The sequence below is a fragment of the Cottoperca gobio genome, chromosome 5, assembly GCF_900634415.1.
Source record: "Cottoperca gobio chromosome 5, fCotGob3.1, whole genome shotgun sequence".
NCBI classification, from domain to species: domain Eukaryota; kingdom Metazoa; phylum Chordata; class Actinopteri; order Perciformes; family Bovichtidae; genus Cottoperca; species Cottoperca gobio.
The window spans coordinates 27230954-27256685 of record NC_041359.1 but is presented as its reverse complement, the minus strand read 5'-3'; the positions used below and the strand labels follow the sequence as shown (position 1 = coordinate 27256685).

Below are 25732 nucleotides of genomic sequence, written 5' to 3'. Positions count from 1 at the left end.
TAAAGTTGGGGTGTGGTGCAAGTATCAACTCTGTTGTGGCCGTCAGAAATCTGTAACTTGTACTCGTATTCAAACTTCTTGTCTTTCTCATCATCTCAGTACTTACTCATGTGAGTGTTTCATGCTTTATATTTATTTGTGTTTTTATATGAACACCAACATGGGAACATTACCGGGGTCAGTGCTCATTCACGTCCGTGTCCCGAGGACATATACATGTCATACATTTCAGAAGGTGGACATGCTCTTTTCACTGCACATGTATTTCCCTGCAGTAACTAGTTACTTCTCACATTAAGATTTAAGACAAATTATCAATTTATGTGATTAGAATTAGAACTTGCCAATAGAATAATAATATCCAAACACCTCAGACCCAACGCTACGAAGAATTGTTCTATGTGATTGCAGAAGTCATCACTAATACTTAATACTTTTAGGGGAAGGGAAACTACAGATAGAAACTCATGCTTTATACATTTGGCATATACTATAGAGGAGGGGTCTTCAACGTTTTTCAGGCCAAGGACCCCCCAACTGGTGTAGCATGGAGCAGGGACCCCTTGCTTCAAACCAAAGGGGGGTGCTGTAGGAGTTCTGTTCTGTTTCTTCTAAACATTTATTTATAAGAAAAAAGACATTTCTAATCTTTTTTGCTTTATCTACAAACAATTTCGCGACCCCCCTGCAGAACCTCCGCAGACCCCCTGGGGTAACTGAATGTTACCCAAAGTAATAAAACCAGAACAATGAAGCTGCTTTTGCATAAATTGATATTAAGATTCTCACACTTACATTAAAAAGAGTTGGATTATGCAGCTTTAATACCTTTAACAGGATCTGCATGTTTACCAGACGTGTGTGTGTGTGTGTGTGTGTGTGTGTGTGTGAGAGACGCCCACTGCTGCAGAACAGAGGTGAAGTGTTTTCTTCTCTGTCACCACGATAGCATCACAGCCGTGGAAGATGCAGTCAGGAGACTGTACAGATGTGTAGATGAGATCCAACATGGCAGTAAGGGACAGGAAGTGGAAGCACTTTACGCACTTATCCCAAATTTAAAGTCTAGTTGGTTTTTAGTTTCATGCTTTTTTCACGCTGAAAGTTATATTTCCAAGAAACTTATGAGCACCTCGCTGTAATCACACAATTTAAAGTGGCGCTTTTGCATAATTATTTTTGAAGAAACTCAGTTTTACAGATCAAATCAACGAATCGATTATTATTGTTTGAGTTAGTCGACAAAGAATGTCTGTTTTTAGCACATTAACTTTGTAATCTGAAGACTTAAATATATTTAATGTAAAGTTCAATAGTGAGACTATTTGTTTTGTCTTTATTTAATTTAGTATTTAGTATGGTATTTAAAAGTGCATTTTTTACAGTGTAGATATATGTAGCGTAACGCTTCCTCATTATACTCCGAAAAACACTGTTTTATTTTATAACAATTTTATTTCACAACAATGCCTGTTTATGCCAACAGTTTGACTGCATTCATAACCTAATAAAGAATAATAATAATAATAATAATAATAATAATAATAATAAGCCTACTGTATGAATAACCCTGTTTACGAGGGGAAACATATTCCCCTGTGAGTTAAATACTTTAAAAAACAAAACAATATTTGCAGTTATTTGGTGACAGTTGATTGTTATATAGACCTGAACACCTTCCTCAGTGTTTCACTAGAAGTTAAAGGTTCAATGTGTGAGGACGAAGCTGGTGGTGCGGGGAGTTTTCTTTTTTCTGCCACTTTGAATGTAATCCAATAAACAAACTATAAAACAGACGGACCAGCTGACAGACTGCTGATGTCAGCAGGTTTCTCTGCAACACAACGCCAACACTGTTACCTCTTCACCTTCTGTTGATATTGTTTTTATGGTTATATACATACATATCTTACACATTGAAGCTTTAGACTTAAACCTGCACACTTGAGATGATACGGTGACAGTCCGCTGTAACAAGACAACTTAAAACATGCTCTTAAATTAGCTGCAGTATCGTGTTTCTACTCAGTTTAGCTCCTTTCACTCGCTGCATTTTTAGTCTCCTGGTATACTTACTACAGCTACTACAAATTAGGCTTCACAGAAATGTAAACAATTTGCATGTGCATTGTACTCGTATATATTTAGGAATATTGTTTTAGAAAAAGGTATTTGATCTGCCTCAGGCTGTTTGTGAATTGGCCGTGATATCAGTGACGTCCTCTCTGACCAACACTACAGTACACAGGAGGAAATGTCTTTATATATTATATTAGTCAGTTGTTCTAATAGCTACATTACAACAGTTAAAATGTTAGAAATGAGAAGATGTATTCAAGTTCTTTACTAAAGAAAAATTACAATTAACAAAAGGTTATAAGCTGAAGTCCTGCGTACAAATGTTTACTTGAGTAAAAACATTAAAATGATCCCTTTCAGAGTGAAGAATTAGTGATGTGTTAACTTGTAAGCTGTATTATAATGTAGTCCATACAAAAGAATATTACTGGTGGGTTTGAACTCTTCACACTGCATCTGTTTTGTTGTGCATGTTACAGTAAATAAAGCCACGTGGAGTGAAAAGGATTTCATTCTGAAAATGAGTCAAATGAAACATTTACTTTGACTTTTAGTGAAGGGTTTTAGTGTCTTTAGTAATCTCCCAAAACCCATCAATCGCTTCCCAATCAAGTATCAAAAAGTTTAAATTACATGCAGCTGTGAAAGAATGTGTGTGAGGACCTTCTCCCCTGAAACTGAGACACGGTCCAGTTTGGAGGAAATACTGGAGCAAAGGTCAAGGCCGGGGTTAGGGTGAGTAAACTGTGTAATGTTGCATTCTTTACTATATTAACATTTAGTGCTGCATTTTGTGTTTAAAATATGCTATACAATAAATGATTAATATTACATTATATTCAAAAGATCTTCACCTCAGTGTGCCATTGTTTACTAAATATTGTGCTTTTTTAAATTTTGTTTCACTTATTTCTCTGCATCATTACAAATGAGGGAAACCTCAAGGATCTTCGAGGCTTAGATAAAGTTTTGTATTGAATTGTATTATCACAGATACTTTATTATTATTACATGCATGCCAGTTGATCCTAATTAGCACAGCATAACGCCCCGACAGTTCACATAAAAGGGCATGAGACTGCAGGGCTGTGTGCACAGAAGTGGAAAAGAAAAGTTAAGAGAATTAAGTCAAGAATGCACGAAGGAAAGTCGTAAGAGGGCGGTCAATAGTTAAATAGTTGTGAAGTGGAGGTACTTCTGAAGGAAAGGAACACCAAACAATCTTCATATTTAGTAGGTTAGCTCTGTGGGCCAATAAAAAGCATGGCCAATCACTACTTATTGGACAGGTCAATGATTAACACAATGGATGTGAATTGAATTGTTTGTTTAGTGTTCATTTGTTTTAAAAGACCACAATACTTCGTGAAATAATGATCAAAAAATATAAATGTTGTTGAATTGAGTAAATGTCAACACTCAAAAGTGTGTAAGTGTGCTCTTGAGTGAGTGTACATTATGTTCTTCCCTAAAAACAAATCCCAAACTTAAAATCATTAGTGGTGAATGTCAGAATATTTGTGAAACTGCGTATGTTGGATATAATAACACATTTCTTCTTTAAAATATTTGGTGAATGAGGCTCATTTTTACTTATTTGCCAAATGTGAAAACACCAGTCCAGAAAAAACTTGTTTCAACATAGTTTACAAACACTCACGCCCCCCACTGCACCTCGAGCTATCATTGGCTGGCTGTCCCACACCCACCGTTATCCAATCAGATCGCTCACAAGCGGGGCGGGAGCTGCCGCAGCCAATAGGAATCCAGAGTGGATCCGGGTTTGAGCCGCCCCCGTTGTGTAAACGAGTTTGAATGTGGCCTCGATGATAAAAAGCGAGCCGTCATGTGTCTGTCCCTCCCTCTCTACCTCTCTCCCTCGGCTAGGTCGAGCTCTTCCTGCCCGCAACAAAGCACCAGAAAACAACCATGTCTGAGAAACTGAACTTCAAAGTTGGTCAGTGTCATTATTTATTATTTAACCTGCTCACGCGACATGTTTCGCAGGGTAACTGTAGGGTTGGCGGTTTGCTAGCGAGCTTGTTGTGAAGCTTAACGAGCTGGTTTAATTCACAGGTTTAGCCGACTCAATAATCGTGCAATGAAATCATTTGTTGTTAATTCCAGGATGTATGTTGTAGCTGTTTCCTGCCTTTTGTTATCGCTAACGTTAACTTGCTAGCATGTGGTATATGTCGTTATTGTCATTTAGCAAAGTGTTTCACGTATTTGTTTTTCATTTAATCTTCTTACTTGTTACACTTTTCAATACTCTTATAGTATCCATGTCTATATAGTGTGCAGAGTTTGTTTAAATCTGAGAATGAATCGAAATGAGCCAGTCGTACTACCGCCGAGCATGCTTTTCTCTGAACAGAGATCACATCCAGCCTCTGGGTATTGTAGTTTATTAGCGTTTCTTCGTGAAGCCCTAACTGTGTTGGCAAACTACACTTCCCTTGATGCCTGGCGTCTCGCCTCCGGTTTGTGCATGAGTGACAGGCGCAGACTGATCTGCACTGTAGCTTACATACCGTAGTAATGCTGGACTACACGTGGTGCTCCTTTTGTAGCAGCTTTGAGAGCTAAAGTCTCAATAAACTATATTGTTTAAAAGTTTGAGTCCGACAACGTTTTTTGATCGCTTTAATGTTTGGCTCCAGAAATGGAGAAGCGCCGTATTGGGGGAGATGAAAACAAACTACAAAGAAACACAATGTGTAACTGTTCTGCAATGAAAAAAATGCACAATTGCACTCAGGTGAAATGTCAGGGCATGCATGTAAAATATGAAATGCATTAAAATAACTGCAGTTGTAATAATACAATCATAACGAGACGTGTAGCCTGCTGTGAAGCAGCTGGTTAGAAGAAGTTGCACACAGTTTGCTAACAGATAAGCATGGGGCGAAGTCTCCACAAGTGTCAGATGGTTTGACTCTGTCATGTCCCGACATGTTAATTGCTGCAGTATCACTCGGTATTTCCAGCAGTCGGTGCCACATTTGTTCTGGAGACCACTCTTGAATGTACATGTTGTACTCTTCTGACATGTCAGTCCAGCTGCAGCAGTTGCTCTTCAGAAGTTTTATTGGCAGCTCGGGACTTTTCATGAGGATTTTTTTAAATGGGATGAAAGTTTAATTGATTTTTAGTCTAAACAATCTGCATATGAATTCATGATAAAGTATTAGTTGCAGACCTATATTGCATTCACACACATCATCGCTAATAGTTTTTTAATACTTAAAGTACATTTCTGAGTGTTGCATTTAAAGATTTGTATAGAGAAAAACATTTTAAGTGCACACTGGTCTGCCTTTGTTCTCTTTTCAAAAGACTGGCCTGATTTATAAACTGTTTGCACAAAGAATACTCCGGTCATGAGTGCACACGTTCCTGGTGGATAACGGCTTTAAATGCTCATCCTGTTGTGTTCATGGGGGGCTTTGGGTGGGATTTGAACCCAAAGGCCTGCAAATATTGTCTCCCTGCTTCATGTAGCTGTACAGAACCACACAATGATTTACATGTGAGACGTTGACTCCAACTGAGTGGCGTTTTTAGTAAATCACTCCCTTTGACCTCATTGAACTTGCGTTCCTAATCCTGTCTGTGGCTGGTCATTCAGGCCGGGGCCGGTTAGGTGCAGTTACCCCCCAGGTGTTTGCACAGGCTGCAGCCTCTGGGGTCGTGGAGGAGGAGGAGGAGGAGGAGGAGGAGGAGGGTGGGTTGTACTTTAGGACTTCCATCCTGCACCCTGAGGTCTGCCTGCAGCTTTGAACAGCTTCACTTCCTCTCTGTTGTAGGATAATTATCTCTGCTTTGAACCACTTATGAACAATATCTGTGACTCACACACACACACACACACAGATGTACACGCATGAACATTTATACACACTTTATATTGTTTTTTATTAAATTATATTGTCTTTCTTGCAACATCATCGTGGAGCCATAACTGAATAATTTCTTCTTGTAGGATTTGAGATTTAACAATAAAAATCTTTAATTGAAGCGTAGAGATTAGAAGTGCTCCTCATAGTGATTGTAAACCGGTTTAACCTGCAGGCCTCGTGTTTGTTAAAGTTTTAGCTTCATCATGGACATTGTACAAAGCATCATAGCGACAAAGTGAAAACAAGCCGGTGTTCATGTAAAATCCTGTCGCATTTTTGCTTACTGCTCATTTTCAGTCTTTGAAACGCACAGTAAAATATTCATCTAGTGAGATCATGTTCTCGACTCTTTACACAAAAACCAAAGTGCACATGTACGGCACCGGCAGCTGTCTGGAAGGGAAAGGAGAGACTGTACAGAGACAGCCGGGGGAGGGTCACTTTCACCAGTGCAGCAGCATAGCGGTTATATTTTGACATATTTTACATCGTCAGGGTAAACGTGAGCACATCCTCACTTATCAGTTTTCTCAAGACTTTTCTATTGAAACTTAATTAATTAATCTTATCATCAGTTTTTAATCGCGCTGAGCCTGCGAATATGTTCAGGGCCCTTTTGCAAGCATTTATTTATATAGCATCATTTCAGTTTCCGAGCAACAGTATTATATAAATGGTGACAAATGTGCAGACTAAGTGCAGGATCAAGAAGCTTGGCGAGGATATTAATCGTGTTTAACTTCCTGTTGTCTCCCTGTTTCTCTCCCAGCTGACATCAGCCTGGCCGAGTGGGGGCGTAAAGCCATCCACATCGCTGAGAATGAGATGCCCGGTCTGATGAAGATGAGGGAGATGTACGGTCAGTCCAAGCCGCTGAAGGGCGCCCGCATCGCCGGCTGCCTCCACATGACCCTGCAGACCGCCGTGCTCATCGAGACCCTCACTGCCCTCGGAGCGGAGGTGACATTTACCAGCTGCTTATTATTTATTCTTCCAGAGAGCATCCACGGTTCATGAGTTTCAGAGAAAGGTTGAAATGTGCTGCAGGAGGACTTTATTATCCACTCTCAAAATGTACAGGAAAACAAAAGATGGCTCAACGTGCAGAAGAGTTCTGCTAACGAAACGATACACACATCTAAACCAACGCAGCCCTCAAACATCCTCATCGTCCTAAACATTAGAACTGTCCCTCAATTTTCACTTAGTGCTTTAATCTTGCAGCACTTTTAATAACGGCACGGACGGAAGAGAACACGACAATTATTAGTTTCAATCGGTTTTCTCTCTTAAGTACTTTTCCATGTCATTGTTTTTCTCAGCGTCATCATCTGTTGCTTTGAGACTCATGATCGGAGACTCATTATTAACATCATGTTCATTCCTTGAAGAAGTGGCACATTTATTTCTTCAGAGATGATACAAAGAAGTAAATGAGTTACTGAAACACTTTGAATCAGGTGGTCTTGTTGCTTCATCTCAGCTACAAGAGGTCTGAGAGCCTAGAACATGCAGGGCACGATTCACAAGTTAGTTTTTCTGGGGGGGGAAATACCGAAGACTTCCAGCAGCTGTGACTTCAGTACGAGAGGAGTGTTTAAGATCCAAAAACTAAGCGCAACCTTTCTTTTATTTGCGAGGCCCCTCGTCCGTTCTCTTGCACCGTGGCGAGCGTGGACTTTGTTTCCTCAGTGACACCGTTTTTGGTTGAACATTTTCAAGTCCAGTTAAAGTTTTCTAGCAGACAAAACATTCGCAGTCTGTTAGTCTGTTGGTCTGTAAGTCTCTTATTATTATTATTATTATTATTATTATTATTATTATTATTATTATTATAGATTATAAAATATTTAAATGAATATATTTATATGCTACAATACATTTTTACACCACATCATTCCTGCCTCGCTGCAGCGGAGGATCTGAACAACTCGTGAGTCTGGGATCCTCTCCCCGTCGGCCTCGAGGCCGGTGAGTTCTGTTATCACGCTGTGTTATCTCTGACCAGGACTGGTTTCATGCTGCGGGAACCGGCACCCTGAGAACCAACAGAGAATAAATAACCTGCACAGCCCCCCCCCCCCCCCCCCGGGGTATTAATGCTTGTACCCCGTGGGCTTATTTAAAGGTGGAGTTTGTTGTTCTGATCTAATCATACACAGCACTGAGTGTAGATGAGAGGGTTCAAAGCTTCTGTTGAGGTTTCCAATGAAAGGCTTTGAATGTCCGTTAATGAGCCGGCGGGCGCCACGTGTGCTGCAGTGAAACGTTTTTGAACGACAACAAAATGGATTAAAGCAAAAATATTTCGTAGTTGTGAATGTTGGAACATTACGTCTGTAGACTTGAAGCGATGAGAAGTTGCTGCGCTTTTTAAAACGCAGTAATATGCATTTATAAGTGCATGGAGAGAAAAGATGTAAGTAAATATTCGGTTCACTCGCAGTATTCGGAGTTCATTGGGAGGAAACGTGTGAATGTAAAACACTTTTAAATGAATCTGGACACGTTTAGATTTCTGTGATTTCTTTCAAACTGCAGTTGAGAGTTTTGGACACCAGGTGGCAGCAAAGTGTCGTCAGACTTAAGTTCTGCTTTATATTTGTCTTTATGTTAATGATTATTCCAGGTGCTCTCTGGTCATTTTGTGTAACTTCATAAGACTTGACAAACATTCACCTTGATTTAAAAATATGGTTCAAGGTTTTCACTGTCGAGAGTAAAAGTTTAATTTGCAATAAATGAGATTAATCATAATTATATTGATTACTTTTATGGTTGTTATTCCTGTGCAATGCCTGCTAACCTGCTGCTGCTCTAATAAAAAAAGAACTTCAAAGTTAAAACCTTCTGACGCCCAGCAAAGAAACCTTCATTTATTAACCTGTAATCTAAAAGCAGGTTGTTGCAGGAATCCATAATCAGATTCCCTAAATGCATCCGACGACGCTGAACAACGTTTGACTTGAGACTCTCGCTCTTCCTCCTCAGGTTCAGTGGTCGAGCTGTAACATCTTCTCCACTCAGGATCACGCCGCTGCCGCCATCGCCAAGACTGGCGTTCCAGGTAACTCACACCACCTCCTGTATTTGAATTATAAAATGACGTTCTAGCTGACTCCGCATAAAATACTTTCCAAAAAGTGAGTCTGTAATAAAGAATTGGATGCAAACCAAACCTAAAATCTGAAAATGCATCTTTTCTTTCTGCCGTCGCTCCACGTCTCTGGTGTTTCAGACTTTGTCTCCGGGGTACTTAAACCTAAAAAGCCAGACTGGTGCTTTAGTGTTAACAAGGAAAACTGAGCTCTGGGGAGACGAAAAAGTGTCTGCGTTTGGGAACTTGTGGCAGTAAAGTTGATTTCTGTCGGCTGTAATCTGATCTGCGGTCATTAATTTTAAATGAAGCCAGTCGCACAGTGTGTGTGTGTGTGTGTGTGTGTGTGAGAGGAGAGTGTGTGAGAATAACTTCTTGCCTGATTAACGGGTAACCCTCTTTGAGAATTGAATCACGAGTTTGGCTTTATTAAAACGACACCGCATAGTGGAGGTGATCTCGGAGCAGGACGGGACAAAAGGGAGCTTCCACCAGCGGAGGCAGAGTGTCTATACAGCACTTTTTCAATTGTTCCCAATGCGGACGGCTGCCGAGAGATAAAAGCGCTGCGGACGTCACCGCCCTCCCTTTCATGCAAACTCGTGCTCATGATGGGAAAACAAAAGTCAAACTAATGGATAATGAAAAGCATTGTGGCGACGCTAGTGTGATATAATGAACTAATAAATGTATTATCTTGTGTAATAACTGAAACACGTATTTACATAGATAATGTGAAGAAATGTTAGGTACTATATATATATATATATATATATATATATATATATATATATATATATATATATATATATATATATATATATATATATATATTAAATAAAGCTCAACTCACTCATAACTGTCTCATCATATCAGGGATAATTGGGATATTGTGAATGCATAATATGAGCGCCCCCCCTGGCAGAGTCGTTCGAATACCCCGTATGATGTGACATGATGACGTCAGACGTCAAAGACCGGAAGCGATATAAAAACTGATGTAACCGAGAGGCGGGACGTTTTTCTGCGGAGCAGGGGAGAGTCATTAAAGTTCATAAAGGATGTTTGTCAAATGATGCCCCTGAAGTTGTTGCAGCCCAACTGTCGTGTTGCGTTGCGTCACAAGGCGGCAGAGAGCGAGCGGTGGTCGTCTGCACTGAGACTCACAAACCCATTGAGGACTCGGAGTGATAATCGGCACCGACAATTTTTAGATTTGCTGCCGGTGGTTGGGCGTATTCTCACCTGGCTCTCCAGATAGAAGGCAAACGAGCTGATGGGTTCCTCTCTGTGTAGTGTTTGCGTGGAAAGGGGAGACCGACGAGGAGTACGTGTGGTGCATCGAGCAGACTCTGTACTTCAAGGACAATCTGCCCCTCAACATGATCCTGGACGACGGCGGAGACCTCACCAACATGGTCCACCAGAAGTATCCCAAACTGCTGGCAGGTTGGTTCGTTTACTTTTATTATTCACGGTCGATGTTTATTTCCTCCCATGTTCGCCCAGGTTAAGTAGATCTAAACTCTCTCATGTCACAGGCTCTTAGTTCAGGGTTCCTGCAGAGCTTTTTAGTGTTTTTAAAACTCTTTATTTTACCATCTGTCGTCTCAGTTTGGTGGTTAACAGACATCATTTTTGATCCTTTTCTGTTCTTCAATGTCTTCTGCAGTTTTTAAAACCAGAGGATGTCTCTATGTTCTTACTCTGCAGCTTAAACCTTTAATTTAATGTTTAATGCAGAGTTTTGGACACTAGGTGGCAGCAGTGATCTGACGCAAGCACTTCAACTTCATTCATGTTAAATAACTTTAAACTTTCATTCACTGCAAATATTTTCATACTTCAACTTCAATCTCATATTTCCTCCTGGTATTAAAGTTCTGCTCTGGATGTTATGATGGACTTATATCTCTCTCTTTAAAAATGGATACTTTTCCAGCAGATATTATATGTAACAGCGATGATATTCCCCTTGAGGCGTTGCAGCCCAACTTTGTGTTGCATCTGTGTCATGCAACACACCGAGGACACTGAGAAAGTCGATTCTTAAAAACAGGCACACCAGTTGAGAGAAACATACAGATGTCGGACTATGATGACGCACAATCTAGTTAGTTCTTTTGCTTCATCCAGTAAGAAGACTCGTCATAAAAAAACCAGGCTCATTAGAGACGTCACGATTCTTGAAAACCAATTTGTTATCCCAATTTAAAAACAAACTATTGATCCCATTTACAGAGAATAATTAGCTGTCTTTTTTTTTATTTTATATTTCTGTGAAAACATCTCCAAACACATCATAATTTAGCTTCGCTCAATACTCATATTTACCGATTTGAGCTTGAACGCATCACAATGTACCTCAATGCTTCCTGTTAGCTCCTTCTATATAGCCAACTAGGACTGTGCTGCTCATGTTCTGCTAACGCTAACCGAGCTCTCCTCCTGATTTCAACAGATTTATTGTTCACGTCTCATTATCTGTATGTTTTCCATAATTACCCGACCGTGTGTGTTTTAGGTATCCGTGGCGTGTCAGAGGAGACGACTACAGGCGTCCACAACTTGTACAAGATGATGAAAAAGGGCGAGCTGAAGATGCCCGCCATCAACGTCAACGACTCTGTCACAAAGGTAACAATCCTCTTCAGCTGCATCCTGTCGTGTGATTAGATTGTGAGGGGGGGGGATAGTCACCAGTTAATGAAGGATTAGTGTATTAAATACGTTTTAAGCATGTTTGATATTTGTAGTGAATCCTTTATGATGAAGAGGCACACAGATTGTTTTCCTAAAGGTTCACTAGAAACCAGCCCTTTGTATTGAACTAAACGTTACAGTGCAATAATTATTCAGCTAAATCGACTCTGAGCTAGAGGTCATGAGAATTCTCTGATTTATGGAAATCTATGAAGGAAACATCTCTAATTCTGACACCAAGCCCTCGGTGGGAACTCGTCTGTCCCTCTGGAAGAAGCTTCCTGTTTAATAATCTGCAACATCTTTTCTCCCCCTTCCTGCAGAGTAAGTTTGACAACCTGTACGGCTGCAGGGAGAGTCTGATCGACGGCATCAAGAGAGCCACTGATGTGATGATTGCCGGTAAAGTTGCCGTGGTGGCGGGCTACGGCGACGTGGGGAAAGGCTGCGTCCAGGCTCTGCGTGGGTTCGGAGCTCGCGTCATCGTCACCGAGATCGACCCCATCAACGCGCTGCAGGCCGCCATGGAAGGTAGTGGATGACGGCTAACACAATGATTTTAAACATCCTGAGAAGCTCAGCACTGTCAGGTTCTAGTCATGACTCTAAAAACTATATGATGATCCTCCCAGGCTCTATTATAGCTCATAAGTTGCAGCAGTTCTGAGGTTGATTTTCATTTTGTTGCACAGATTTGATGCCAAATTGATTAATTTGACAACTCGAGAATTGATAAATTGTCAAATATTTGCTCGCCTGCCACATTAACACACAAAGACTGATAGAAAAGCTTGTGCTCGGCTTCTACGTTTCATGAGGCTGTGATTATCCGTGAGGGGACTAACTTCACAACACATGAATACAATGGGGCTCATTGGCTCCATAAGAGTCTCCGCTTTCCTCAGTCATATCCAATTTATATAATTAATGTAATTATGTAATTAGTTGAGGGACCCCAGTCTGCAGAAACCAACAGGCTACAATAACAACCGTCGGTATGTCTGTAAAGAGGAGACTCGTGGGTCTCCGTAGAACCCATTTTTATTGAGGTATGTTGAGACGTGAGGTCGAGGGACCCCTTTTGAAAGCAGCCAGATATTCCACTTTTGGAGCGTTATTTAGCATCCTCCACAACAAGGTTGGCGCCAATGGATTCCTTCGGTTTCCCAGCTTTAAACGGAGCCTGCTGCAGAGACGTAATGTTGGCTGGACTTTTAAGATTCAAATCTTGCCTCCAGCTCGAGCTGTCAAGATTGTATCAAACATCTTCAATCTGCACAAGTCATGACATACAGAAAACTTGCTCATTATATAGTTTTGTTTTTAAATAAACACATGTTTCTCTCTTAAAAACATCTTCCCTGAGGCGTCGAGATGTTAGTGCACGATCTGAACCTCTGTTGCTCTGCAGGGTACGAGGTCACCACCATGGAAGAGGCGTCTAAGGAAGGAAACATCTTCGTCACCACCACCGGCTGTGAGGACATCATCGTGGGACAGTAAGTGACGTTTCTACTGGAACTGAAATGTTTATTATATTATATAGATGAACAACAAGCTGCACGTGTGTTTTACCTTCAGTCACTTTGAGAACATGAAGGACGACGCCATCGTGTGTAACATCGGACACTTTGACTGTGAGATCGACATGAGCTGGCTCATCAAACACGCTGCGGAGAAGATCAACATCAAGCCGCAGGTAGGAAAACCTTTAGAGCTTCGATTCAGAGTGTGTCTTCTGTGTTCTTGTTGGGCAACAATCTAACAGAAGCGGTAATCCTTCTCCTTCCTCAGGTCGATCGCTATCGTATGAAGAGCGGCCGTCACATCATCATCCTGGCCGAGGGCAGACTGGTCAACCTGGGCTGTGCCATGGGACACCCCTCCTTCGTCATGAGCAACTCCTTCACCAATCAGGTGAGTTTGTGAGCCAGAGAAGAGAAACGTTAGAGTAGGTCACGATGACCTCTTTATCTGGATGTATTGTCCCAGAAATAATTACAATAAACAACATCGTAAGACTTATTTGATGCCATTGATGAAATGATATATAATAATATAAGTAATAATGACGTTTTATTTAGAATATTCAGACGTTGGAATTGGAAAAGAAACATGAATAAAATAAAACCACACAAAACGATAAATGAAAATGACTCTCGTGCTCAGTTAACAAACGTACAATGCCCAGATCTTTATGAGTGAAATGATGTTCATCAAACAAACACTCCTGTAAACACAACGGGCAACAATGTCCATGTTTCGTACGATGAGTCGGTGACGTAATTTAAGTCACGAGCATCAAGGTTTTAATTCACAGCCTTGACTTGAAGACACTTGAGCTGCTTTATTAAACAGCTTCTGTCCCGATCACCTGTTCTCTCCTGTAGGTTCTGGCTCAGATCGAGTTGTGGAAGAACACGGACAAATATCCCCTCGGAGTCCACTTCCTGCCCAAGAAGGTGAGTCTCCACACGATGGTCAGGGCTTCTAATGCAGCGATCACCTGGACCAATGGGGCCATTTATATATGTATACTTCAGTGTTGTGGTTTGTTTCATGTGTAGTGAAGTAAAGACTCATGCGTGGGACTCTTTGGCGTCCTGCTTCTCTGGCGACTCTTCCTCTCACAGTATTTTTATATCTGGAGGGAAGCAGGAAAAAGTCTGAAGAGTTAAATACTAGAAGCGAGTTTATAAGTGTTGAGGTCGGAGTGATGATGATGATGGGAGAAGCCAGAGGCCACTTTAAAACGTGTGTGTGTGTGTGTGTGTGTGTGTGTGTGTGTGTGGTATTACAGTGTAAGAATGATATCAAAATAAAAGTGACCTAATAATACATTGATGATAAGAAATCTACCGGCTGCAAACTGTATTTCAAAGAACAAACTTGATAATAAAAAACACTTTATTAAAGAGAAACGATGTCGTTACTGAGGTCGAAGGTCAGCTCGGGACCTTTTTAGGATAAAACAAACAAACAGGATATGGATCAAGATTGGTGACTGAAAAAAAGAAGCTATTGAGTTCTGAAATCTTTGCTTTGAGGACGCTCTCGTCGTGTCTGTCAGTGAACTTAGAACGAGGTGAATTTCACTTAAGCCTGAAAAGCAGAGAGAAAAAGAAAGCAGTAAATCCAGATGTGATGTTTTTACGGAGCGTAGAATAGAGACCTGACATCGTGACATGAAACGGAAGGAGGGAGCTGCCGGTGCAGAGGATTTATTTAGTGCTTAACTGCACAACAAAGAAATGATATGGAGCTTTAAGGAGCGAAGTTCTGCCAACACGGAACATCTCACTCCACACGAGTCCTTCATGCTGCAGGAAATACTCCTGCAAAGGGAACATTCAACCGGACCGCTTTACAGATCCATTAACTCGTCAGTCCGTCGATAAAGTTTGTTTAATCGTCGCTTGTCTCAAAATAAGAGTCAATGAAACAAATGTTTGAAAGAAAACATTTTGTAAATGTGTAGAAAAGGGTTAGGGTTGAAGTTTATCAAGTAAATAAGAACTCTACATGATTAAAATGATCATAACTTGCAGCCTGACTGAAAAATGTCTTGACTTTCTTCTTCATGTAATTATTTAGCATTTCTACGTTTTTCTAACGAGCTTTGCTTTCTGTCTCACAGTTGGATGAGCAGGTGGCAGCCGCCCACCTGGACAAACTGGGGGTGAAGCTGACGAAGCTGACAGACAAGCAGGCCAAGTACCTGGGTCTGCCCAGCGAGGGGCCCTTCAAACCAGACCACTATCGCTACTGAGCGTCCTGTCCAGCTGGGGAAGAGGAGGAGGAAGAGGAGGTGTGGCTACCACGGTGTTGGTGTTTAGGTGTAGCTGTGTTTGGGTGGAGCACTTTTATAAATAGCATTCAATATCAAATGCTAGAAAACTATTTCTCGTGTTTATTTATTTGGCACCAACAACTTGAGATCAAACATCTCCCAAACAGCTGGTTTTGAATCACACATTTATGGTTGAAGTAGCTTTTACTCTGAGCACATATCTTCAGCCCTCCACCTCTTTCTTCCTCCATGCTTCTCACCAGCTTCTTCAGGGGCTGTTAAAGAGACTTCCTCTTATTGTTCGTCATTCCTTCTCCATTTATGGATTAAAATAAACCCTGATGCTTCTCTGAGCTCCTCTGTGTCTCGAGGTGGAAGATGATAAAACAGGTTTATCTTCTGAGTCTTTTTTAATGAATCAATACGTTAAGTGTGCAGAAGCACATGAACCTGTGAGCACTTAATGAAAGCTGCACCTGAACTGTGCCAGAAGATGTTCTGGGAGGGTTTACTAATCGGGTGGATCGGTAGAGTAAAGAAGAAGCACTGCTGCCAAAGGAACAACCAAAGCTCATCATGTTTCCCCAGAGTTTTAAAGTCTTATTCTTTCTGTGCATTTTCTTTTGTGATTTGTATTTAATTTGACGTGAAGGGCCAAAACATGTGCGAACAACGGCCCCAAAACTTTTAACTTCTCACTGTAGCCAATCAGCGTGACGTTAAAGCAGACGTTCTCAACGGTTACATCCTGAAATAAGAGTTCGACTGTAAACGATGGATTGAAAGTGTGACGAATGGAGAAATAAAGAAACCTGTTGACTCTGACTTGTGTCTCGTGTGCTCCGGTGGGGAAAGTCCTACGACTGAAACATTCATGCTGGTGCCCTTAAAGAACAATCACAACTTGGTATGGAAACATGGCGACATGATTTACTCTAACTTGATTTCAATTTCCTTTTTTATAAAGTTAACTGTTAACAGGCCAACGTCATCGTTCAGCTTTGAGACGGGCAGTGGCTGCACGCAGGTTCTCTCGCTGTGTAACGAGGGGTTATTATTATTATTATTATTATTAGACAGTTCGACTTCGTTTGACCTCAATCACATAAAATTAGACTTAAAAACATGAGTGCATGATTTACGGTGCTAATCACCTTCAGAAGTCCCATCAGTCAAAGTCTGTATCTCAATGTCACATGATCTAATGGACCGTTAATGCTATTATTACACAATTGTAAAAATGTCTCCACAACAAACCAGACGAGGAGAATTTGAGTCAGAGGCCAAAGATAAACCAGAAGGAGATGCAAAACTCAGAGACTTTATCGGATTTGACTTCTGAAGATAAATATTCACTCACAGCAAAATCTACTAAATAATTAGCTCTTAATTCCAGAATAATGACTTAGTTGTCATTTTCTTTCCATGTTAGTGTAGATCAGGGATGGGCAACTTTGAGGATAGGGAGGGCCACAAAAAAATGGGTCCTCACTACCAGAGGGCCACTTTGTGACCATGCACTTCCATCAGTAGGATACTCTAACCCATCATTTAAAAAGGTCAACTATAGCGACTCATTTTAATAAAAATAAGTAAATAGGTACAGGCAATGTTTATTGTACCAATTTCTATTTGTCAACATGTTTCCACAGCCCTCTCTGTATTACAACAGGACTATGAAACTTTCTCCATCCATCATCTACCAAATATCCGGGGTCGGGTCGCGGGGGCAGCAGCTCAAGTAAGGAACCTCAAACTTCTCTTCTCTGGGCCACATCCGACTGGGGGATCCCGAGGCGTTCCCAGGCCAGTGAGGAGATATAATCTCCACCGAGTCCTGGGTCTTCCCCGGGGTCTCCTCCTAGCCTGGAACACCTCCCTAGGGAGGCGCCCAGGTGGCATCCTTACTAGATGAACCACCTCAACTGGCTCCTTTTAACGTAAAGTAGCCCCTCTACTCAGTCTCTCACGGATGGCTGAACGTCTCACCCTATCTCTAAGGGAGACGCCACCCGTCTGAGAAAACACATTTCAGCCGCTTGTACCCGTGATCTCGTTCTTTCGGTCATGACCCAGCCTTCATGACCATAGGTGAGGGTAGGAACGAAGATCGACCAGTAGATCAAGAGCTTTGCCTTATTGCTCAGCTCTCTTTTCGTCACAACGGTGCGGTAAAGCATCTGCAGTACCGCCCCCGCTGCTCCGATTCTCTGGCCAATCTCTCGCTCCATCGTGCCCTCACTCGTAAACAAGACTCCGAGGTACTTGAACTCCTTCACTTGGGGCAAGGGGTCATTCCCTACCCGGAGTAGACAATCCACCGGTTTCCTGCTGAGAGCCATGGCCTCAGAGGTGCTGATCCTCATCCCAACCGCTTCACACTCGGCTGTGAACCGATCCAGTGACTGTTGAAGGTCACAGACCGATGACGCCATAAGGACCATATAATTTGCAAAGAGCAGCGTTGAGATCCTCAGGTCACCGAACTGCAACCCCTCTCCTCCACGACTACGCCTCGATATCGTGTCCATGAAAATCACGAACAGGATTGGTGATAAAGCGCAGCCCTGGCGGAGGCCAACATTCACTGGGAATGAGTCCAACTTACTGCCGAGTATCCGGACACAACTCTCGCTTTGGCCGTACAGGGATTGGATGGCATTCAGAAGTGACCCCCTCACCCCATACTCCCGCAGCACCTTCCACGATATCGCCCTGGGATCCGGTCATACGCCTTCTCCAGATCCACAAAACACATGTAGACCGGTTGGGCGAGAGTAAAGAGTTGGTCTGTTGTTCCTCGACCAGGACAGAATCCGCATTGTTCCTCTTCAATCAGAGGTTCGACTACCGGCCGAACCCTCCTTTCCAGTACCTTGGAGTAGACTTTACCAGGGAGGCTGATAAGTGTGATACCCCTGTAGTTGGCACACACTCTCTGGTCCCCCTTTTTGAATAGGGGAACCACCACCCCGGTCTGCCACCCCTTAGGCACTGTCCCAGACTTCCACGCAATGTTGACGAGGCGTGTCAACCAAGACAGCCCCTCAACACCCAAAGCCTTCAGCATTTCTGGACGGATCTCATCAACCCCTGCGGCTTTGCCACTGTGGAGTTGTTTGACTACCTCAGTGACTTCCATCAGGGAAATTGACGATGCTGTCTGGAATTATAGAGCACCAGCGACCTCTGGGTGGTATACCAGACGATGACCATGTAGAAAGTTCAGATGAAGACCTGAGCACTAATGGTAAATACACCACAGAAAGTTAATTAGTTATGCTGTCAGTCTATCTTTTTCTACAACTTGCATGTTGCTGCTCTGTGAAGCACAGTGGCACGCACACACACCACTGAACATAATACTACGGTACATACATTTGCATAGGTATTATACAAGTATGTTACACAAGTTAATTGTTTGTGTTTCTAATGATGTTCTTCTCCCAGAGGAAAGGAATCTAAACAGGCTTGAAGAGCCAGGGCACAGTGAGTGTGTGCCATCCACATCTGCTGTAGTGTCCCTGAGAGAAGATGGTGCCACCACCTTTCAGCAGAGAACAAGATGACCATGCATGAAAAGTTAGCCAGAGATTTTCATGAGCAAAAAATGAAATGAAACTAAATTAGGATTGCATACACCCCGGACACTGACGGAAAACCTGTTCTTATGGTTCCTGTACTCCTCAGCATCAGGAGTTGATGGACACTTGATGGGAACATGACATCTATGCAGCCAGTCACTCCTGGGAAGTGGCCATATTCATAGAACTGCACTTTATAGTTGGCTAGGGCAGCAGCATCAGGGAGCTTTATATAAATACTCCTCAATTCACAAATGGCCTCGCAGACTTTGAACTGTTCTACAAACAGTTGCTTCACTGAAGCTGGTGTTGTCAGCCACCTACAGGACTGTCTCAGAAAATTAGAATATTGTGATAAAGTTCTTTATTTTCTGTAATGCAATTAAAAAAACAAAATGTCATACATTCTGGATTCATTACAAGTCAACTGAAATATTGCAAGCCTTTTATTTTAATATTGCCGATTATGGCATACAGCTTAAGAAAACTCAAATATCCTATCTCTAAATATTAGAATATCATGAAAAAGTATACTAGTAGGGTGTTCAACGAATCACTTGAATCGTCTAATTAACTCGAAACACCTGCAAGGGTTTCCTGAGCCTTGAAAAACACTCAGCTTGGTTCAGTAAACTAAATCACAAGTATGGGGAAGACTGCTGATCTGACTGCTGTCCTGAGGACCATCATTGACACCCTCCATCAGGAGGGTAAGACACAAAAAGAAATTTCTCAAAGAGCAAGCTGTTCACAGAGTGCAGTTTCAAAGCACATCCACAAAAAGTCTGTTGGAAGGGGGAAATGTGGCAGGAAACGCTGCACAACCAAGAGAGATGACCGCAGCCTTAACAGCATTGTGAAGAAGAGTCGCTTCCAGAATTTGGGGGAGCTTCAAAGACAGTGGACTGAAGCTGGAGTCCAGGTATCAAAAGCCACTGTTCACAGACGTGTCCGGGAAATGGGCTACAATAGCCGTATTCCCATGGTCAAGCCACTTCTGAACTCAAGACAACGGAAGAAGCGTCTGACTTGGGCTATGGAAAAGAAGCACTGGACAGTTGCAGAGTGGTCCAAAGTCCTCTTTTCAGACGAAAGCAAGTTTTGTATTTCATTTGGAAGTCAAGGCGCCAGAGTCTGGAGAAAGGCTGGAGAGGAGCAAAATCCAAGTTGCTTGAAATCCAGTGTGAAGTTCCCACAGTCAGCGATGGTTTGGGGAGCCATGTCAGCTGCTGGTGTTGGTCCACTGTGTTTCATCAAGCCCAGAGTAAATGCAGCTGTGTACCAAGAGATTTTAGAGCACTACATGCTTCCGTCTGCTGAAAAGCTCTATGGAGATGAGGAATTCATTTTCCAGCATGATCTGGCACCTGCCCACAGTGCCAAAACCACCAGTAACTGGTGTACTGACCATGGCATTACTGTCCTCGATTGGCCTGCCAATTCCCCTGACCTGAACCCCATAGAGAATATGTGGGGTATTGTGAAGAAGAAGCTGAAAGACACCAGACCCAACAATGCTAATGAGCTAAAGGCCGCTATTGAAGCATCCTGGGCATCCATAACACCTCAGCAATGCCACAGGCTGATTGCCTCCATGCCACGCTGCATTGATGCAGTAATCCGTGCAAAAGGATTCCCAACCAAGTACTGAGTGCATTAATGGACATTTTCAAATGTTTGATTTTGTTTTGCTGTTATAAATCTTTTTTTTTTACTTGGTCTGAGGAACTATTCAAATTTTTTGAGATAGGATTTTTGAGTTTTCTTAAGCTGTAAGCCATAATCAGCAATATTAAAATAATAAAAGGCTTGCAATATTTCAGTTGATTTGTAATGAATCCAGAATGCATGACATTTGTTTTTTTAAATTGCATTACAAAAATAAAGAACTTTATCACAATATTCTAATTTTCTGAGACAGTCCTGTATGTACCCTTGTGTTTGGTGCTGAGACTCACATATTGTATATTTGACCATGTACTAGTTATTCGAAACCCTTAGAGGGTGATAGTTTTGTTTGTGAATTGGCTAAGCAAGCTGTTGCAGAATTCCTTGTTAGCACGCTAGGTGCTCCGGCGCCATTTATGCATATGTGTGGATCAAATCAAATGCATTTATATAGCCCAATATCACAAATTACACATTTGTCTGTGTGCTTTACAGACTGTACAGAAAACGACACCCTCTGTCCTCAGACCCCCTGTCCTTAGACCCTCGCATCGCACAAGGAAAAACTTCCTAAAAGAAACCCCATAATTAAAGGGGGTAAAATGGAAGAAACCTCAGGGAGAGCAACTGGGGAGGGATCCCTCTCCCAGGACGGACAGACGTGCAATAGATGTCGTGTGTACAGGATAAACAACATAGTACAAATACATTTGACAGAAATGATGTTGATCAAATAGACCAGGGTAACTGGTGCAAAAAAGCTAAATCATTTCCGGCTTCTAGGATTCATTTCTGCAGCTCTACAGGAGCGCCGCTCCCTTTAAATGCCCTGTGATTAGACAAAGTCTCCTGTCATGACCGTAATTATCTAAAGCCTGAAAGCAGAGCCAAGAGGAGGTGCAGAAGTTTGATGCTTCTTTAAAACCACTTAAATTACAATATGCTGAAAGGTTATTATTGATTTTTTGCCCAATGACACCAACAATATACTGCCGACATTACGAAGCGAGTGCCGTCCTGTTTGCTAATTTAAAATTGATTGAAACCACTCACAACTATCATTGTACTGGTTGAAACATACCAATTCTCAGAATTAAGACTAAAGAGAGCCTCCATTAATGTCAGAATAAATGAATACATTTCTAATTGAATGTAATAATGGACTTATTAAGCTTCAGGGGGAACAAGCTGTGGTGCTAAATTACAAAGCCACCAATCCATTTGAGCAAGCAAGTGTTTAATCTGCGTCATCAATGATAACCACATGAGCTTATTGGTCCACTTCCCAAAGTCCTGTTTTATTAGGTAACTTTTGTTTTTGTGTCATGGCAACCAATATCAGTTTTAATAGATGTTGTTATTCTGGTCCCACATCACTAATATGTGTTACAGGAAGAATAAGCACTAAGAAAGGCCTATCATGCATTGTTATAATTGTCCATCAACAAATACAACATTCCATAGTAGAGGTTGGGTCATTCATATGTTCCCAAGGTCCTGTTGTAAATAAAACGTATTAAAAAGTTATCTTCCTCGTATTGCACCTTTTGAGGGTTAAATTTGACTTTCACAAAACACTCAACTTACTGACTTATGGATACGTTTCTTCAGCATGTCGTGTAAAACATTATGTTGGCCTGTAGCCGCACTTTTGATGAATCCAAGGATGTTGTTCAGTGAAAGTGAGAGCTACTTGTTAGCACTCTGCAATATATTCACAACTCCCTGCCCAGCTAACCGCAGCCTTCTGAAACTGGTCGTCAAGAAACTCTAAATACATGACGAGTTGCACATTATCACGTTGAAATTATTTACTCAATAAGGCAAATTAGTTTTTTGTACCCACAAAATTCAAACCAGTGATATTGTATCACAGTTCTTCCCTCTACAGTGGTTCACTGTGCGGACGCTTCTCTGCTTGCCTCTGCTTACATCTTTCTGCTAATATTAATTTCATTTTCACAGATATGCCCTTCTGCAAGGACTGCCGTGGACATCTACAGAAGATTGCAGTACTTCAGGCAAAGGTCTTTCCTCTAGAAGAGAAGGATACAACAATACAATGGACCCCGATGGGGAAGCTACAACTTGACCCGGAGAACAGTCATGTAAATAACGTCTGGAATAAGCGTGGAGCAGGACTTAAAGCCACCCCTAACAAACTAGAAGAACCCAACTTGACAGAAAGAGACTGGCTCCCGCTGCCATCATGCCGGCAATGGCTCACATCAAGCCCCGCTACACAACCGTGGATTGTAGCAGCGAACACGGCAAGGAATGCCCTGCCGCCATTGATTTCTCTACAGCTGGAAAACAGATTCCTACCGCTACAAACCGAGCCTGGATCGCTGCTGGAGGAACCAGCTCGCCTGTCAGTCCCGTGCCGTTCGGGCAGAACGAGACTCAGAGGACCGCAGAAGCCAACGGTGGATGACCAGCAGATCACTGAGCAAACAGCGGATCGAGGATGTGCACCGAACAGAGGACCACAGATCACTGAGTCAGCAACACCAATTATCGGCGACTCTACTGTATCAGGCATCAACATTAACGGTAAGGAAGATACCAAAACATACTGCTTCCCTGATGAAAATATCTGTGACATAACAGAAGAAAATCCAGAAATGCTGTCTGTCCACAAATCTGTGAACAAGATTATTATTCATGCTGGGAAAAATTGTATCTCAAGGGGATATCTAAAGATATTGAAACATACATCAGTGGTCCCATCCCACCAGCCAGGTCAGGAGTGAATCCTTTTAGCAGAATCTTGGGGCTCAGCAGGTGGCTTTCAATTGCCTGTCCCCTGCACAAAGTGAACTTTATTGACAACTTCAATCTGTTCTGGCAGTGTAGAGGCCTTTTCAGAAGAAATTGACTTTCTCTCAGTGGATCTGGAGAAAAACTGTTTGCTTCCAATATGGATCACACCATTAGCCACCCAACTTTGGCTAAATGCAAGGAGACACAATCCCCCACACCACCAGGATGACGTCCAAACAACTGGAGCGAGTGACTCAGACAGAATCTCCCCATGGTTGAACAGCAATGTTATTCAGACTAAGAGGACTTGTAGAGCAGCTGAATGAAGATGGAGGAAAACTAAGCTCAGTTAACTATGATATCTACAAAGAATCCATGGCTGCCGATGGTAAAGCAATGCAGCTGGCAAGAAAGGATGACTTTTCTAAGATTATCACAGAGAATGTTGGAAGTTCTAGAATACTATTCTCGACTATTAACCAACTACTGAACACTGCCCCCACCCCTCCGCAGTCCTCTGCATCAAAGTGTGAAGAACTCGCATTGTTCCTCAATAATAAAATAACTTCAATCAGAGCCAGCATCACTTATGATGCAGACACAGAGAACATCTGCAAACATTGTGATGTAACCATGGGAACATTCACCTGCATCACATTAACTGAGCTTCATGAAACTGATGGATTGTAACTCCACCTCTTGTGCTGACCCGATACCTACAACATTCTTTAAGCGGATATTCGACAGCATTTCAAGTCATGTCCTAAATATTATTAACACGTCTCTTCTAACTGGCATCTTCCCAGACTTCTTCAAAACAGCAGTTATAAAACCCTTGCTAAAGAAACCTAACCTAGACAGCAATACGCTGACCAACTATAGGCCAATATCTAACCTTCCATTCATCAGCAAAATACTAGAAAAAAGTCTCAGACCAAACAAACTCCTTTCTTAAAGAAAACAACACCCTGGAGGAATTTCAATCAGGCTTCAGAGCATGCCACAGCACCAAAACTGCTCTGACTAAAATAATTAGTGACCTCAGACTAAACTCTGATACAAACAAGGTCTCAATTCTTATCCTGCTAGACCTGAGCGCAGCATTTGACACGATCGACCATGACATCCTAATCGTCTAGAAAAATTGGTTGGTCTTTCTGGCTGGTTCAGAACATATATCAAAGGGAGAAAGTATTTTGTCAGGCTTGGAGATCATGTGTCAGAAGCATGATGCCCACTTTGGAGTTCCACAAGGGAGCTGCCTCTGTCCATTACCGTTCTCCCTATACATGCTACCACTGGGGGACATCATTAGAGAACACAATGTGTGCTTCCATAGCTATGCGGATGACACACAACTGTACATCTCTGCTGGACCAAATGCTACTACAGCTATTAACCCTTTAACACTTTTTCCCCTTCTCACTAAACCTGTACTGATCCTTCAGGCCTTCCCCCAGGTGTGCCTACAGATGCTGTGTTTTCATACCCAAGTTGATTATTGAACATTACATATTCCAATACATATATATTAGATACACAACATATACTAGTAAAACCGACTTAACAAAACATGTACTCATAAAAACCTACTAAAAATACATACTAATAAAAACCTGCTAAACTCCTCTGGGACTTTACAGAAGTCACATCTCCTGCTATGCGATGCTGCCATAAGGAGACACAACCAATCTTTTGGGACAACATCAATAAGGTGCGGACATGGGCTGGTGATAAGTTCTAACATAAGCATCTAATCACAATACACAATGTTACTGCTGCACCATGGAGCCTATACCACTATAATTACCCACTTAAGGAGCCACACATGAACAATTGCATGTCACATCAATAATGACACTACAAAATGGGTTTGTTATTGACACATTAGCAGATTAACTGGGAGTGTGTAGTTACATTGACGAAGAATGTTGTAAAACATTGAGACGAAAACACGAAAAATTCAAAGCAGAACACCAGAAATCAGGCAGCTAGCAGAATGACATGGAGAAAGATCTTGATAATTGGGACGCTTCTGTTGATTGTCATGATTGCCACATGCTGTGTTTTCCACTAGCTAAAGTAATGTTTAGGAAAAGGCTCAAAGTGACAACTCACTCAAAGTTTCCTCTCCAAATTTATGATG

The 25732-nt window shown here is 41.9% G+C and overlaps 2 protein-coding genes and 1 non-coding gene across 4 annotated transcripts in view; all 3 read left to right on the top strand.

Annotated features, from left to right (window-relative positions):
- LOC115007901 (charged multivesicular body protein 4b) overlaps window positions 1-74 on the top strand; it is a 10261-nt gene extending 10187 nt beyond the window's left edge. Inside the window, exon 5 of the mRNA XM_029431021.1 lies at window positions 1-74. This exon is cut by the window's left edge and continues 1777 nt beyond it. The gene's annotated coding sequence lies outside the window, so the exon portion shown is untranslated.
- A 2659-nt stretch (window positions 75-2733) lies between these two features.
- Window positions 2734-16396, top strand: LOC115007900 (adenosylhomocysteinase B). Of its 2 annotated transcripts, XM_029431019.1 has the most exons (12): window positions 2734-2814; window positions 3967-4036; window positions 6751-6941; window positions 8973-9048; window positions 10375-10527; window positions 11603-11715; window positions 12105-12312; window positions 13193-13280; window positions 13363-13480; window positions 13576-13698; window positions 14172-14243; window positions 15419-15556. In XM_029431019.1, the coding sequence occupies exons 2-12, from the start codon at window positions 4009-4011 to the stop codon at window positions 15548-15550; spliced, it is 1302 nt and encodes a 433-aa protein (XP_029286879.1). In that variant the 5' UTR covers window positions 2734-2814; window positions 3967-4008; the 3' UTR covers window positions 15551-15556. The 2 variants fall into 2 exon arrangements, with proteins under 2 accessions (XP_029286879.1, XP_029286880.1); XM_029431020.1 differs by lacking the exon at window positions 2734-2814 and having other exon boundaries at window positions 3892-4036; window positions 15419-16396.
- LOC115008954 (small nucleolar RNA SNORA17) lies at window positions 10153-10286 on the top strand. The gene has a single exon (XR_003832362.1). It is a non-coding gene; the product is annotated as a small nucleolar RNA SNORA17 (small nucleolar RNA).
- Window positions 16397-25732: the final 9336 nt, after the last annotated feature.

Coding starts and splice junctions, on each gene's coding strand:
- LOC115007900 (XM_029431020.1), top strand. CDS start 4,009: ATGTCTGAGAAACTGAACTTCAAAGTTG. Junction 10,528..11,602: donor GTATCCCAAACTGCTGGCAG/GTTGGTTCGTTT, acceptor TGTGTGTTTTAG/GTATCCGTGGCGTGTCAGAG. Junction 14,244..15,418: donor TCCACTTCCTGCCCAAGAAG/GTGAGTCTCCAC, acceptor TCTGTCTCACAG/TTGGATGAGCAGGTGGCAGC.